This window comes from Lycorma delicatula, chromosome 2 (assembly GCF_047948215.1).
Source record: "Lycorma delicatula isolate Av1 chromosome 2, ASM4794821v1, whole genome shotgun sequence".
Lineage (NCBI taxonomy): Eukaryota > Metazoa > Arthropoda > Insecta > Hemiptera > Fulgoridae > Lycorma > Lycorma delicatula.
Window position 1 is genome coordinate 12,554,244 of NC_134456.1, and position 17,535 is coordinate 12,571,778.

Sequence of the window (17,535 nt, forward strand, 5' to 3'; positions counted from 1 at the left end):
GATAGATGTTTTGGCATTGAGCCCTGGTTTGCTGAGGTTTCGCTGTTAGGCTGAGAACTCTGTGATTGTTGTGTTGTGTGGGAGGGATTTGAACATAACAGTTGATGAGAAAGAGAACCGAAAGTTGTTGAGAGCAGAGACAGATAAGGTATGTCTCCATTAGAAGTTTTTCAAATGTATGAATTTGTTTCTTGATTTTTGAGTAATTCAAGAAGAATTTGAATAGGCTGAATTATAGAATGCAATTGTTGCTGTTGCAATCAACACATGTTTTGTTGGTATGAGAATAGTATTTTTAATGTTTAAAAGACTTAATCATGTAATGATTTGAGTCCATAGCCTTATATTTAACATTAGATATGAGAATAATTTTTAAGTAGAATCTTCAGTTTTAGAGGAAGGCTCATGCTTCCATGAAGCATAAAGCTTCTCCATGTTAAAGGAGATCATGCTTCCATGAATGGTTAATTTGATAGTTGAAGATTATAAGTTATGATAGGTGGTCGATGTTAGATAGTAAGTAGTGTAAATACAGTGATGTAAATGCTTCCCGAGGTATTTGCATCGGTGGCATTCTGACAGAGGCTAAACGATGACTGTGATGTGTTATGAAGTTTAGAAGGGTCTAAAAGATAACCTCCAGTAAAGCCCACAAGGCAGGTGGGTGTCTTCCCCTACACGGGCCAGGATGTATAACTTTAATATCTGCTACATTTACCACTGATCCTGTCTAAACTATACATCAATGTAAACTGATCTGAAGTTTGATTAATTGTTATGTTAAAATTTGTCATACAGAATGAAATCATTCCTGATAATTAAGATGTTCAAAACTCAATTTCTTATAAACATTTTTCATTTTCTACGGCAGTATTAGCTATTGTATTATTATAATGCGTAATATGGTATTCTGAACCTTACCAATTTTTAAGCTCTGAATCACTCATAAATTGATATTCTATTCTGGTAGTTTTTTACTGTTTACATGTTTAGAATTAAGTATAATAGGGAGTTTTTAAAATTATTACACAGATAATTTTATATATTATTTTTATATTTTATTCAACTTACTCTATTTCTATGATTCATTTTAGTACAATATTACATAAGAGAATACATGTACATAATTAATATAGAGAATAATTATAATAGGATTAATTTATATTTCATATAAATACATTATATGAGGTTTGATAAAAATTCTTTAGGCAGGAAATGTCCAGATTAAATTTTTTTATGATATTGGTGTATTTGTCCTTAATATCAGTCTACATATGCAATCACTCTGGAGTGCAGTTTAAATTTTATACTCGAGCAAATAAGTTGGTTACATTCAGTGATTTCATAATAAGATCAAAGAGTTCACAATAAATTGCATAAAAAATGAGTTAAATGCATAAATCTGATGAAAATGTTGTAAGTAACTTTTATTGAGTGTAATGTGCTGGAACAATCAGTTTATAAAAAGTACAAATGGTTCTAATATGGTTATGAATTAGTTGAAGATGATGGTTAAGTTGGAAACATTTAGGATAAACAGTCATCAAATTACTGTAACAGTTACAGCGATCTGTACCTCATATGATTCATGTGAAACAGTCTTTATTAATGTTTTGGAAACATGATAAATTGCAGGAAAATCTGTTTTGAATTTTTTTATTTCCATCTGAAGTTGTATAATGAAAAAAATGAACTGAAAGCAATTTGTTGATTTTAAGAATCAAAATGATTAGTGCTATGGTCATTGTATGATGCACTGACTGGCTCAGTAATTAGCAATCCTGTCTTATTATCATATTTAAGTTTGATCTTGACCTTTTTGTACAAAGAAGCACAGGCAGTAGTAAATGGCTTAACAGCAATATTTTATTTACTGATTTTTAACACTGCAGTTATTTTATTTTGAGCCTCATTCAGTCTAAGAATATCACAGTTTGAAAATTCTTATAAAGTATTTAAATTTTCTTTTTTGTTTCAATTATTTGATATAACATTTGCAATAAAATACAACAATGATATTAAGTTATAGACTTCTCTCTCTATGTGTGCACGTGCACGTGCCTGTGTGTGTAGGCAAATGCAGTTGCTGCTACCGACTTGCCAGGCCTGACATAGCTGCATTTTTAATGCAATATAAGTGTAAATGTACTAGTAAACGTATAGTCTGGAACAGACTCATATCAACCACTCTTGAAACATGTGGTTAATTTAAACCCAACCACCAAAACCAGTATCCACAATCTAGCATTCAAATCCTCATAAAAGGAACTGCCTGTATAAGAACTATCAATGTCTTAAAACTCTCAATTTTGAAAATCAGCTGATCTTGCAAAAGTTGTATCGGAGGTAATAAAAAAAATCCTAGGTTTCTGCTAAATATTGTATAAAATATAAATTTATAAATTATTCATCTTATTACGCCTCCCAACAAAATAAATCAATTTAACAAAAGCCCTTATGAATAGACATAAAAACTCACTCAAAAAAAAGGCAGATTAAAACAATTGTTTTCTTTCCAGGTTTTTGAAAAACATAAAGTATGACAGTTACATAATTTACCAATATGAAAAAAAAGTCAGATAGATTTTTTAAACCATTAACATTCTGAACTAGAAGTCAACATTTGACTTGACAGAGTAGAAATACAAACAGATTAACTTATCCTTGTCTTTATGAATCCTTATGAATTTCTGATTTGCATTGAAGAAAATATTTTGGTGGTGCCTCAAACTTCAGTTCGTTGTCAACTACATGTTTTTTGACAAAGTAACATGGCTGTATGAAATTTTAAATAATATTTTGAATTTAACTACACTGATTGGTGAAGTTTAGAATTGTATGTTTTTATCAAAATAACTAATGACAAAGAGGTAACTCCAAAAATATCTTCACTGAAAAAAAATTAGTTATTAACCTAAGTATATTCTTACTTCTTAAAAACAAAACTATATATACATATATACAGTAGATATAAAATTAAGTGGTCAGTGAGATATATATATATATATATATATATATATATATATATATATGCGTATATACTAGGACTACTGGCTTGGTGCAGTCATTTTATTTGGGCAGTTTTAAAATAGCCCAAAATCCATTTATAAGGCTCACTAGTTCATATTTTTCACTACTTTACTCATAAAATAACATTAATTTATTAGTGATTAAGTCATATTTAAACATTATGGAGAGGGATGTAACTTCTTAACCACTAGGAGAAAAATACTTGTATGAACTGGTCTGCACAGTACGTAATTCTTTCAAGTTGCGTAGAAGTGATGATGAGATCAAAAGATTACTCAAAAAAACTGGATGAACTTGAAGATGAAAAAGATAAACCGATCTCCACAAGATGCATAAAAATTCATTGATGGATTTCAGTAGTACTCTATGCAATAAGGTACTATTTTCTATGATGGTCATTAACAGAACTGTGAGTCTGTGTCAAATTTGTAAACACAGGTAATGAAAAGAAGATGACAAAACAGGTTAGTCAAACTATTTTTTCAATAATTTTATGAAGTAAAAGACATTAAGTTCATATCTTTGTATTTTACCGACTATAAAAGACACTCACCACTTTTCTTATCAATCTTTGATTTTTTTATTAATGATGTGACTACAAAAATAATTTAATAATGTAACTTGTTTAATACGGGCATATAGTCCTAGTAATGAAGTGGTCAAATTGTCTGGAATCCACTGAACTGAATATATATATATATATATATATATATATATAATCAGTGGTGTGTATGTATATATATATATATATATATATATATATATATATATATACATACACACCACTGATTTTATTGTGCTATTTAATTAAAATACTTTAATTTTGTAGGTACTAGAACATCAGTTACACTACCATATCAACATTCGTTATTACATATTATTCTTGACAATATTTTTGCTGCCTTATGGACAAATCAGACATATGAAGTATTTAGTGCCATTTAGTGCATTAGCAAATGGTCTGCTAATAGTGGGACTTATCATAACATTGTACTATATCACTCAAGATTTGCCTCCAATTTCATCTAGAAAATTCACTGCACCTGTAACAGAACTACCACTATTTTTAAGTGTTTTACTTCTTGGCATGGAAGGTATTGGAACAGTAAGTATTATTAAATCTATGCTAAGTTATTGATCATTATGGCTGTCACTAATTAGTTACCCTACAATATAAAAGCATATAATGTAAGTAGTTCTACAATTCTCTCATTTTGTAATGAATTTACAAATTGACCTCTACAATAAAATTAAACTTTTTAAGTGAAAATTTTGATAAACTGCAGAACAAAACTGTCAACTGTAATTAATTTTGTAACATTTAATGAGTCCCAAGAACAATTTTACTGTGTATTAACACTGTTTTCTAAATAACAAACATGAATACTTTTTGTAAATCTAACAGGGTCGAAAGAGAAAAGCAATAAAAATAGTTTTACTGAATACTGAAGTAAGAAATAGTATTTAATAATAATTATTATGTTGAGAAAGATACAATTCTATACAACACTAGAAGAGGACAGCCTCATAGGCAAATTTTAGACTTAAAGATGGAATAAAACACAAAAAATGACATATGCATAATTGCTGTGATATTAAATAGAAATGATCATTAAAATTTGTGTAAAATTCATTATACATACATCACTCGCCAATCAGCAGAAAACCTCACAAAATTTCATAACTGGAAAACATTTATGACTGTAGCTGTGCTATTAAATCACAAACAGATGAAGGACGTCATTCTGCTTGGTCAATTAAAACAGTTGACTGCCATATATCTGTTAGTGTCACACCTCTTTGTGCCAATTTAACCTTCTGATGCACACCTATAATATTATAATACCTATAATTTTAGCCAAGATATATGATAGAATCCCAATTTTTGATCTTTTAACTTTTTTTCGAAAAGATTTGGTATTTTTAATCAAAATATTTCTCTATAGTTCAAATTTTATTTTGTATAAAGTAAAATTTCCTATTTTATAAATTAAATAGCTAAAAAATGTAAAAATAAATGACAAAGTTAATATTATAATAAATTAAACAAGGTAATTTGGCAATTATTTTGTCCATGATGGTTGATAATGATGTTCGTTTAAAAATACAAACTTTTGCAAAGACAAACTAAACCAGTTTTATTAAAAAATATTTTTAAAAACAATTAAAATTGTTTTCAATTATCTTTGCACTCATTTTGAAAGTATTATGAAAGTTTTATAAGTGCCGGATTTACCTTGGACGAGGCCCCAAGCAAATCGATATTTTTGAGGCCCCCTCCCCCCAATGAGGCCCCCCGGAAGTTCCAATTGCCTATTATCCTACAAAATTTCATTTGATAAACATATAGGTTATGATAACAGAAATAATCAGACACAACTTGATGCATTTTTTAATGAATTTTATTGATCTTAATTTTTCGTTTGAATTTTAAAATAGTGTGATTCGAATACATACCTTGTATCTTTGACTTAAGCAACGAAACAAGATGCTTCAAGAATCTCTGCTGGTTTAGACAAAGACCAGTTTGACCAAGGCGCCATCTTTTTGTTACACATGGAAATGACGCGTGGGAAAAAATGGTTTGCATGACAAACTAATTTTAAAATATACTGACATTATAATCTACGCTATAAATATAAATGAAGCTTTTACATAATTGAAGATAGCAATTACAATTATACATATGTTATAAAAGTAATACATAAAGTATTATAAATATATTCTTTATTTTTTTGTTAATTTTATTTTTCAAAATTTTTTACTTCGAGGCCCCTGTCAAAGTGAGGCCTCAAGCAGCTGCTTGTTTTGCTTTATGGTAAATCCGTCACTGAGTTTTATGACATTTAATTAAAAAATTTGATCTGGTCAGTCATTGCATTTTTTTAAAAAAATAATCTGCATACATTTTTTTCCTCACTCATGGCAACCCTAACTTTCAGTGAGTAATATTAAACTATACATTTGAGTGTTTATTATTGTATGCTGCGCTATTTGTACACTTAATAATTTTAAGCCTGGTGATTTTTATAATATTTAAAACAAATAATTTTCATGAGATTCATATGAAACTTTTTGTCCATTTGGGGGAGTGGTCCTATGTTGATATCTTTCATATGGTAAAAAAATGTTTCAAAATGAGGCATTAAGACAAGTTAAATTACCAATATAACAATATATAGTAAAATCTTGATCATTAACATTCAAAACTGACAACAACGTTACAATAGTTTATCAATCCATTATTTAAAAAAAAAATTTAAATAACCAGAGTTGTTAAACATTTAAAAAACTATGTAACATAGTTTTCTTCAACAAATTCTTTTGGAATAAGATTTTTTAGTTTAACTTTTAACTTCAGTTCTTATGAGTGAAGAACATTTATTATCTATTGAGAAAAAGCATAATACTGACAGATGCAATCTATTTTAATTTCCGTTGAAATATAACAAAATAATCAGTTAGTAGATACCAGCTGAGTTGTCAAAGGTTGGTGTTTAAACAATAAAGGTTCAGAAATTATTTGCAAAGATTTCTATGAAGTAAGCACTGAATTTAAATGAAATTTGCTAAGATGAAAGCTAGAACGACAAAGAATCAAAGATTTGAAAAATTAGGGTTACAGAAGAACAGTGAAAATTAGACAAATATAAAAAAGGAGAGGTTTTCATGTCTTCAACTGCATATCATGATCTTTCTTGAACACTATGAAACAAATGTACTCTTATCTAACTATTGGATGAGGTTCCAACCCATTTTAATAGAACTAATTTTGCTTTTTAGAACACTTTTTCATTGTTTTTTGAATTTATGAAACAATATACATTCTGTAGAAATGTTATTAAAATAACACTGTTTACATAGAAAAAAACAAAAGAGCAATATTTTATGTGTTATTTTGGGTGATTCTACAAATTTTTTTGAAATGTATTGAAACGATATGAAAAGTCAAGATTTAATATGATATAAATTGGATTTTTTCATCAATAGTTTCTAATATGCAATTCTTAAAAAAAAAAAGCCTTTTTGTATATTGAATAGTATTATAATATGTATTGAGGATCTTAGATGGTTCTGTCATTTGTCTACTTGATTCAGCTTGTAATTTATCAACATTTGTATGCGCTTTTAATATTTTGAAGTTCTTCTCTTACTAGAATTGAAATAAAAATAAATATTTAAAAAAATGCTATTTGTTTAATTTGTACTGAAGTCATGTTATTTATTAATATTTAGCCCAATATGTGTAGTATTTTGATTAATTTATATTACAAAACTGAGACAAGATATTTAGTATATGATTGTTAATAACAACTACAAATTTGAAAAGATTTTACATTAGTATTATTTTTCAGATTATGCCAATTGAAAATGCAATGAAGACTCCACATCACTTTCTTGGTTGCCCAGGAGTTTTGAACATATCAATGAGTGTAGTAGTAGGTTTTTTTATAGTAATTGGATTTTTTGGTTACCTGAAATATGGTGATGGAGCAGCAGGAAGCATTACGTTTAATTTACCACATGATTGGTAAACTAATTTTATTGATTAATCGTTGTTTGTTATGCTTAAAATAAACGGGTAATAAAATTGACAAACTTATGTATTCAAAATTGTTTTACAAATTGGACACAATGTTTTGCATTTAGAATACAGTTAACCTTTTATTTTTAGAAAAATATAAAAGGAAAGAAGGTGATATAGATATTGATTTACAGGAAAAATAATCAAAAATTATTTTAATTAACAAATCTTAAGGTGTTAAATTAAATTAGGCAATTAAAAGCAGTTTGTAAACATAAGACAAGATAGGAGTGTTTTCCTTAGTATTAAGTTACTGTATTATATACAGAGTGTTTCTAAAATGGTAGGCTTTCTTTTTCCTGTTTAGCCTCCGGTAACTACCATTTAGATAATACTACTAGAGGATGAATGAGGATGATATGTATGAGTGTAAATGAAGTGTAGTCTTGTACATTCTCAGTTCGACCATTCCTGTGATGTGTGGTTAATAGAAACCCAACCACCAAAGAACACCGGTATCCTCATTTATTATTCAAATCCATGTAAAAATAACTGGCTTTACTAGGACCAACGCTAGAACTCTTGACTTCCAAATCAGCTGATTTGGACCATTAGACCAACCCAGTGGGTTAAAATGGTAGGCTGGCTGTACTTTTTCAGATTCTACTTGTAAAACTAATCAAAAAATATCCTTAGGAAAAATGGCAATTTCTCCTTCATTCTCCCCCTGTCCGCCATTTTATTTTTATATAAAAATTTATACCTCAAGATCGGATAGAGGAATCATATTAATATTTTGTAAGCGTCTTTGTAATAAAGTTTTAAAATTAGCAAAACATCAGGACTTAAATACCATTGCAAATTACAAAATGGCGGCCATTTTTATTTTTCAATCTCCATAAATATTACTTTTATCAAAATTTATGTTATTTTTAAAAAAATATTAAGTCTTTTATTTTGAACAAAATGACATCTTATTTTTTTTTAAATCGGTCAACAAATAGCAAAGTTATGGCAGAAAGTTGATGTAATTCTGTGTCTGTCTATTTTCATGTCTTCCACTTTAGTTCAATTTGATTAAATATTAAGTGTTTTTATTTATTGATAATTCTAATATTGTAAACTAGTATCAAATTAAGTAATAATTTTCTCACAATAATAGACCTAATAATTAAACAAATAAAACAACTACCTGTGATAATCTTACATTAATTATTGTCATTATGTATACCTTTTTTTACATTTTTAGGATTAAATGGTTCCAGATAATAAATGTGTTATGGTACCAAAAGGAACACCATATAGTTCAGCTTGAAGTATCAACTAGATAGTTCTGAATTATTAATCAATAAAACTTTACATACTTGTTTTATTTTTTGTTAGCCAACAGTATAGACAAACAGTATAGACAACTTACTGTATAGACAACAGTATAGACAACTTCATCAAAGTAATGTAATAATATAGACTGATTAAAATAATGAAGAAAATTTACAACATTCTTTCTCTAATCACAAATGATTTTAACTATTTTTGTATTGGGGGGAGTTGAGAACTGAAATTTATTAATTTTAAATTATATTTCTGTATTATTGATTTTATCTAGCCATCATTTGTAAATCTTATTTTTTAATTTATTATATTATTATTTATATGTTTAATATCTATATAATTATTTTTTTAAGTGCTTGATTTCTAAATTTGCTAATAATTTCTGATATGGATAAATTTCTGAATTACAAAAAAAATTGTTTTTAATATGATCTGAATAGTCTGATTTGAATGTTTACTTGCTTAATTGTACATATTCTGATATACTTTTTTAAAACTTCAATTCTGTATGTTAACTTTTATCACATCCTTTTTCATCCAGTTTTATTTTTTAAATCCTTTTCATTTTAGTTATTCGGTGAAGATCTATTTTTTATTAATTACTATATTTATTTTTTTTATTTCTGTTTTGAATTTGCCATGAGTTTATTTTACATGAAGAGTATGTAGCTATAATATTTTATTTATTTTATTGTTGTGTTCTTATCTACTGTACATTAGATTTAAATTCAATTACACTGTTTAATTAATTTATAATTATTGTTATATCCATTGCTAATGATATATCTCATTACATTCTTTACTTGCTTGTTCCATACTACTTCCACAGTTTCTTACTTGATCAGTATAACTAACTGTATACTTTATACTCTATTAACTGTGTTACTGTAGGTTGCAATTTTTTTTTATAAATGGATGTATCAAGTTACAATTAACTGTACTTAGTAATATAGGTCTTTTATAAACTTCAATTTACACGTATTTTTACGTTTTATGCTAACCTAAAACATTTACTGCACTGCTTCTATTTCTAAAGAATTTATTATATGTTTGCAGAAACTATTTAATTTATTAATTATTATGTTGTTGAAAATTAATCTGCTTATTTTAAATTACAAAAATATCAGAACCGTAGTTTTATTTTATATGTATTTTTAATATTATGACCTATAATTTATTTTCTGTATTCTATAAGTAATTGTGGCGCTACACAACTTAACCCTATTGTTGATCCTTCTGCCGATGAAAATTGTTATTAAATAAAAAATAATATTGATTAAAAAGTATAAAAAAAAACTAGAATATAAACTTTCAATGACAAACTGAAGAAAATTAAACAACTTAATTTTATATTACACAGTCATACGCAGAGTGATTCACATAGTAGCTTTCTGAGCTCATTCTATTAATGAAAATAATGAAAAAAGTTCATGTAAACACAGGTCTGAAAATGCTCTATTAGTGAGTTATGAAGTTAAGTGGTATATCATTTTCTTTAATTAGTTTTATTCATAATACGTTTTATATTACATGCCATTTGAAGCTTTTAATTTCTTTAAGTGTGAGTAGAAAGATTAATTTATGTAATTAAAAATTAATAATACCGTGATTTATATATTAATATGTTTAACAGAATCAGCAACGTGCACTGAAATATTGATAACGGGGGAAAAAAGAAAGAGTTTGTATTATAATAATTAATAATTTATCAAAATTCTGTAGGTGTGATAAACTTCAATAAATTATTTATTACAAATATAAAACAAAAACACATATTGCTTTACTAATGCTTAATGAATCATTATTTATTTCAGGTTAGCTGAAGCCGTCAAAATCTGTGTCGGTCTTGCTATATTTTTTACATATACTTTACAATTAACAGCTTCAATAGAAGTTGTGTGGAACAATGTAAAACATAGATATACATCTTGTGAAGACAGAGCTTACTATACAATAAGAGGACTACTTATTATAGGGTCAAGTAAGTATATAATATACTTTTTTCTATTTTTTAAAAGCAGTATAAATTACTTTGCTGATGGCTCTCTTACATTAATCGCTATTGCCGTACTGAAAAAGATCTATATTAGCAAGGAAGACTTTAAACGGAAATAATATAGTGCACCATCTTTTTTTTCTGCCATGCTACTGAAAACTATTTTGTATATTTCCCACATCCACAATTTTTATTTGAAAAAATTATTACATAAAATGTTAGAAAATATTAATAAAAATGGTTAATTTTTTTTAATAAAAACTAGTAACAGAACTGTAATTAAAAGTACTCTTATAAACTCCACATATTTTTAAAAATCTTGATAGTTTTTAAAATAAGATATTTTTTCAATAATTTTTGTGAAATAATCCATTTCCTAAATTTTTAAAATGTTTGTTGGTTATAAAACTATTTTAATTAAAGGGAAAATATTGAGACTACAAAAACTAGATCTGTATTGCAATAATGTATTTAATTTTCAATTTAATAATAAAATTTTTTAAGATACACTAAATTCTTTAATTTCTTACTTACTAAGAAAATAGAAAGCTTCATTATATAATTTTATTCTGTACCGAATCGTGTTTTTTTAGTGGATTTGTTCAATAAGATAACAGTACGATAATATTTTTAAATGATCAATATAGTTTAGTTTTCTAAGAAAGAAATAATCAACCCATTATTGTGTATTTCCACTTATAAACTTTCCACTTATAAATATAAAATGGAAAATTAAATTTTATTCCATGAATTCAGCTTTTGTTCTGTCATGAGGTGAAAAAACATTTTTATCACAGAAAGGGGTGATAGTTCCAATCTTTCTGGTTTATGAAAGTAAACACCTGAATTTGAATTTAATTTTATAACCGAGGTATAAAAATATAATAAAACCAAAATAAAGCTGTTGTTTTTTATTGTATTTTATGGTAATTAAGGTATAATTAGCTTTTCAAACAGAAATAACTGCACTGCATTTAAGGAAAAAATTATTTTTATGTCCTTATTTGATGTAAAAATTTATAAGGTCAATAACCTCAACAAAAAACAAGTGTGTAAAATATATTTTTTTATATTAAATCTAACTTTCATCTTTGCAATTTTACATGGAATTACATTTTCTAAAGCCAAATCACTTCAGTGATTATTTTGGAAACAGTGACTGTCTTTAAAAAATGAAATCTCCAGTTATCATATCTTAATGTTATTTAAAAGTGGTAAATAGTTTTATAACAAATAAAGAAAATTATTAATTTGGACATGTGGTCGTAAAGTCTGTGTAAAATTATTAAGAACAATAATTTGCTAAAATTCATTAGTCTATTACTGGCATTGTTATACCAATGTAGCCTTTGGTTCAGTGATGGAAGTATAAGAAACTGATTCTAAAAGCCCATTATCCATAATTTGTATGATATTTCTCACAATAATTCATCAAATAATTTTAATTTCTTTTTTCATTAATCATTTCTATTACATATTAAAATTGGTATTATCATTTGATAACAGTACTTTTTCATCGGTAATTTTATGTATAAAATGACTACAGCGATTATATTCACCCATATTAAAAATCTATTTGATAATTTTAAAACAGATTAATATTCACATTTGTGTTTCAAGTAGTAATTAATTTAAACAACTGAAAAATATATCTTGTCTAATTAAAAACAGTAGGTCCTACACAATATTTATTGATATACATAGGATAGATAACAAGGTTTTTAATGTTTTCTTGCTCATTGTATATTAAACAACTCAAAATAAAAACACAATTGATAAAAACTAATGCTACTTAACAAACTGAATCATTATAAGAAAAATAATATTTTATACTATTCCAAACAAAACATAGTTCTGATATCTAACCGAATTATATATTTACTTCAACCAACAGCTCAATTATAAACAATAATAATAATGATAGTCGGTGATAATAAATTACTTAAATTATATACTTTTGAAAAAAGTTGGTAAATTCAACCAAATTCTATTATTACAATGCTTTTTAATAACTCATCAAAATGTTTCTACACTCATTATTGTCAGTATCTTCAGACCCTGCTGTTCTCCTTTTATAGAACACTGACACTTAAACAAAAGAGATACAAAGCAACTGAAAAAACATTCTAAGATACTAAAACCACTATATTTTTTAATACTTGGTTCAATTTATAATTTCAAAAGTTCAGAGATTAAAATAAAAAGTATGTAAAACAAAATAACTGGTCAAGATTAATATTAAAAAAAAACTTTTGTTTTTATTAAAAATACCTGTATTTTACTTAAATATCAATTTTAGTTAAAATGGTTAATTTTTTTTAATAAAAACTAGTAACAGAACTGTAATTAGTACTCTTATAAACTCTCCTCATATTTTTTAAAATGTTTCTCTTCTTGTAGAAGAAGAAAAATACTGCCATAATTGATTATGGATGCCAGTATTTTCATATATTAAACAACAGCTGATTATTGCCTATAAGGCTACAACTGTTAACATAAAACTGCAGTTACACTAAAGAAGCTGCAAAAAGTGTGCAGTTTGGAGTTACTTATTTTCTATCTAGCCAATTTTGGAAACTATGAAAAAATATTTAAATATCCCTTTCTAGATTTGTTGATATATATTAATATAGTTTCAGTCATAAGCTTATAACTGGATTTCAATTATGAAACTGTTCACTTTTGTAAAAAAATATTATTTTAATACAACTGAAAATGGAGGTATAACTTTTTTGGCACATAATCAATTCAATTATGAACCAAAAAATAAGATAAATGACCGTATTTTACCATATGTTAACTACATATTTAGAGAATTGTTATAAAAATCACAGAGTTCAGAAATTGAATGTACCAAAAAAGGAAAAAAAATATATTTTTCCATGTTTAATAAATTCTTAATGAATAATTGGTAGGTAAAATCTAAGAACAGGCCAATTTGATGTACTTATTTATTATATTTTATAAATAACTATGTTATGAAATTATAACACCTCAAATTCAGGTGTCTGTTTTTGTTAGCTGGACAACAATAATTTCTGAGATTTAATTAATCTCCCTTGAAGTTCAGCAGTGGTACATTTATGAAATAAGTAATTTCTAGAAAGATGATTTAACAAATAAATGACATTTTAATAATTAAATCAAGTGAAAAGCACTCCCAAGAGATTTTTCAAGGATTTTCATTCATTTATTTATTTTTTTAAAATAAAGCAGTTAAGCTTGTCTGGATTAACTGAGTTGGAAGTGCTTAATTCCAGATTATTAGATTTGTTATTTATATCTTTAACTAGAAATTAGAGTTGGCATGTCACTAAATGATAACCTGTAATTGTCTCCAAAATAATTAATTTTAATTACAGTTCTTTTTATTTTTACAGTCACTTGTCAGTTACAGTACAGTTCAAATAACTACTAGAAGTTATCTCTAAAGTAAAGATAATTTCATTGTAAAAAAATTGATTCTGAAAACTTTATAAATATTTTCTATTTCTCTTAACTACATACCTCATACTACTTCTGTACATATTCACCACATGAATTAAGACATCGTAGAGATACATCAGATTCAATATACCCTCGTTGTATTCTTCTGTCGCCAGTCCATTTAGCCACTGATTAACAGCATTTTTAAGTTCATCGTCACCAGCGAATTACGTACTACTCAAAAATTCTTCTAATTTCCCTAACAATTGGTAATCAGAAGGAGCTAAGTCCAAACTGTATGGTGGATGATCGTAAATTTCCCGTCCAAATGTTCTCATGTTTCAGACCTGCAACATTTGACATCTGTACAACGCGTTGGTCATCCGCCCATGTCGCCGATTTTGAATGGCGTGCCGTAACTTACGTAGAGTTTTGCAGTAGGTTCTGTGTTTATAGTTCCATGTGGCATGAAATCAATCAGCACTATACCAAAACTGCCTATAAATTTCAGCCGGCTTAACGTTTTGATGGTTTAAAAAACTTATCCTATCCATTTTATGACGTAATAACTCACACATAATCAAAGATACTACAACGCGACAACTTACAGACACCAATGCAATGTGTACATTACTAGCATTACAATGAACTACACAGGTTCACCAACCATAAAGAGAAATTTCCCAGCGGTCTTTACTTTAAAGATATTCTTCATACTATATGGGTCTTTTGTGAATTTTATTTTTGTTTTGTTTTTTTGTAGTCCTTATAGCAGTGGCTGTGCCAAATCTAGCCCCAGTTATTTCACTAATTGGTGCAATTGGATTTGCAACACTCGGTGTAACAATACCAGCAATAATGGAAACAGTACTTTACTGGGAAGATGGTTTAGGACGCTATAACTGGAAATTATGGAAAAATATACTATTATTAATAATATCATTAATTGCAATGGTAACTGGAAGTATTACAAGTATTATTGAAATTATTAAAGAATATAAACTGTGATTTATTAATATTAGTTATAATTGTACAAATTATACTGTATTTTATTAAGTAACTTAAGAAATGGTCTGTCATTAGTTATAATAATCAGTGATAAGTTCGATTATGTAAGATAAAAATAAACATTTGTCTAGAATTATTTTTAATTATCGGCTAAAGTTAATTTTATTTACCGGATAAGTTATATTATAATTATTGAACAAAACAATTTAACTTGTATTGTTAAAAAGTGATGTAATTAAGGAAAATTATTCTTTTTAAGTTATGTATCAATTTATAAAATACCATTTTAAACAGTAAAAACTATATTAAATTATTTATTACGAAATACAAGAACTTTTTTGTGATTTCATTATGAAAACAGTCAGTTAGTTTGTAGCTAATAAGTAATCTGATCTGATCTTACCAGTCTCCATGTTACTACTTCTGATTTACACAGCGAAACCTACCTTCTTCTGTGATCAATTTCTACCTAGCTTAAAGTTCTCATTTTTTTGTTCAACCTAGTGTACAAAATTTAACTCTTTCAAAATTTTTCCTTTCATAGACAAAAAGCATCAGTAAATATTTTAGGAGCTACAAAAACAGCTACTGCAACATAACTTTTTCAGTTATGTTTCTAATAGAGTGCTATTGTTAATGACATGGGAAATCCTTTAATACAGTCAATCTATGTAATAATTTTAAATTTGGTATAAAAAGACCATCACAGTTTTATTATGCATGTGAATGATTCATACTACTTTTTTAAAATTTTTAATTCAGTCAAATATTTTAGCTATTAGCACTTGTTTAGAGCAGTGTTTCCCAAAGCATGTGACACCAAGGGGTGCCAGTCATTTATGGTTAACCAAACACAAGCATCATAAAATTTGGGCTATGGAATGTTTTTTAACGTATAATAATTGATTTCGATGTATTTTTTTGCGCTGAATCCATAAATAACGTTCATTTTTTCCATCGTCAGGAGTTTTCGAAAATCGCAAATTTCAATATTTGGAAAAAGTTAAAAATAAGAAAATGTGATGCTATAAAACAGACATAAAACTTCTTTTTTATAATAAATTACTGTATTGTATTCACTTTTTTGGCTTATACTATGCATTCTTATAGCTAAACAGTTGAGTCGTTTGAAGATTCAAGCGGAGGGGGGAACAATACTTAACATGTTTATTGGCAGCCATCCGCACCACCCATGGACCGTGCAACTAATATTAGTGCCGTTTCAACTATCAGCAGCGTGCATAAATTGAGTTTTCTTCATCCTCCATGATCAAACGCGTATTTGTTGGTGGAAAATCTATTTTCATGCATAAAGCAAATTTTCAGTTTTCAAAATGGCTTCAAGAGGCTGCAAAAATTCTGCAGATTCTTTTTGTAACATTTGTGGCGAGTTAAAAGCAAAAAATCTGAGTGGACACATGACTTCCTTGTATGCCTATTAAATTACATATACACATTTTTTTTTTTAATGAAAAGTAAATAAAATTTTATTTCATTAATAACTTCTTAATTTTTTCAATTTTTTTTTTTTTACTGTTAATGAATTATTATTATTTACTATTAATGAATTATTTATCGTGAATTTTGTTTTTATCACAGGTTAATAATCATTAGTAAATCAATATATATTTAAATAAAAAAATAAAAAAGTATTTAAAAAAAAGAGATAAAGTCTGATTCGAACCGATTTGCCTTCCCCTTGTAAAATCCAAATATTTCATTAATTAAAATTTAATTTGGCTATAACTTTAGAACCAATGAAAATAAGTACCACTTATAATATATCATTAAAAAGCTCTCAATGAGGGCTTATTACTGCAAAGTAATTCAATTTTTTTTTTAATTTTGGACTTTTTTTGGCAATTGGTTCAGCCGATTGCAATCAAAAGGAAAGATGCACAAGATGTTACAATAGTCCTAAATCCAAAATTTCAACATCTTTCGGCTAAACGTTTTTGAGTTATGCAAGATACGTACGTACATATAGACGTCACGCCGAAACTAGTCAAAATGGATCGGGAGATGCCCAAAATGGATATTTCCCAATATCCATAGATGCCCAAAATTTTCACGATCAAAATTCTTCCTTTACTTTGTACAAAGAAGTAAAAATAAATATCAAGTTTTACTCCACAAGTGCACTTCAGGTATTTCGAAATGAATATAGGAGATCATGACAAAACTTTGGTACCCACTACATTTGCTACACATGTGTTGA

The 17,535-nt window shown here is 27.1% G+C and overlaps 1 protein-coding gene across 3 annotated transcripts in view; it reads left to right on the plus strand.

Annotated features, from left to right (window-relative positions):
* LOC142320467 (proton-coupled amino acid transporter-like protein pathetic) overlaps nucleotides 1-15,615 on the plus strand; it is a 182,134-nt gene extending 166,519 nt beyond the window's left edge. For 2 of the 3 annotated variants that reach the window (XM_075358278.1, XM_075358277.1), the window contains 4 exons: nucleotides 3,860-4,135; nucleotides 7,386-7,561; nucleotides 10,702-10,868; nucleotides 15,073-15,615. In XM_075358278.1, coding sequence (XP_075214393.1) covers nucleotides 3,860-4,135; nucleotides 7,386-7,561; nucleotides 10,702-10,868; nucleotides 15,073-15,317 — 864 coding nt within the window. In that variant the 3' untranslated portion in view covers nucleotides 15,318-15,615. The remainder of the gene's footprint in view (nucleotides 1-3,859; nucleotides 4,136-7,385; nucleotides 7,562-10,701; nucleotides 10,869-15,072) is intronic. The other variant, XM_075358276.1, reaches the window with a different exon arrangement.
* The last annotated feature ends 1,920 nt before the right edge of the window (nucleotides 15,616-17,535 follow it).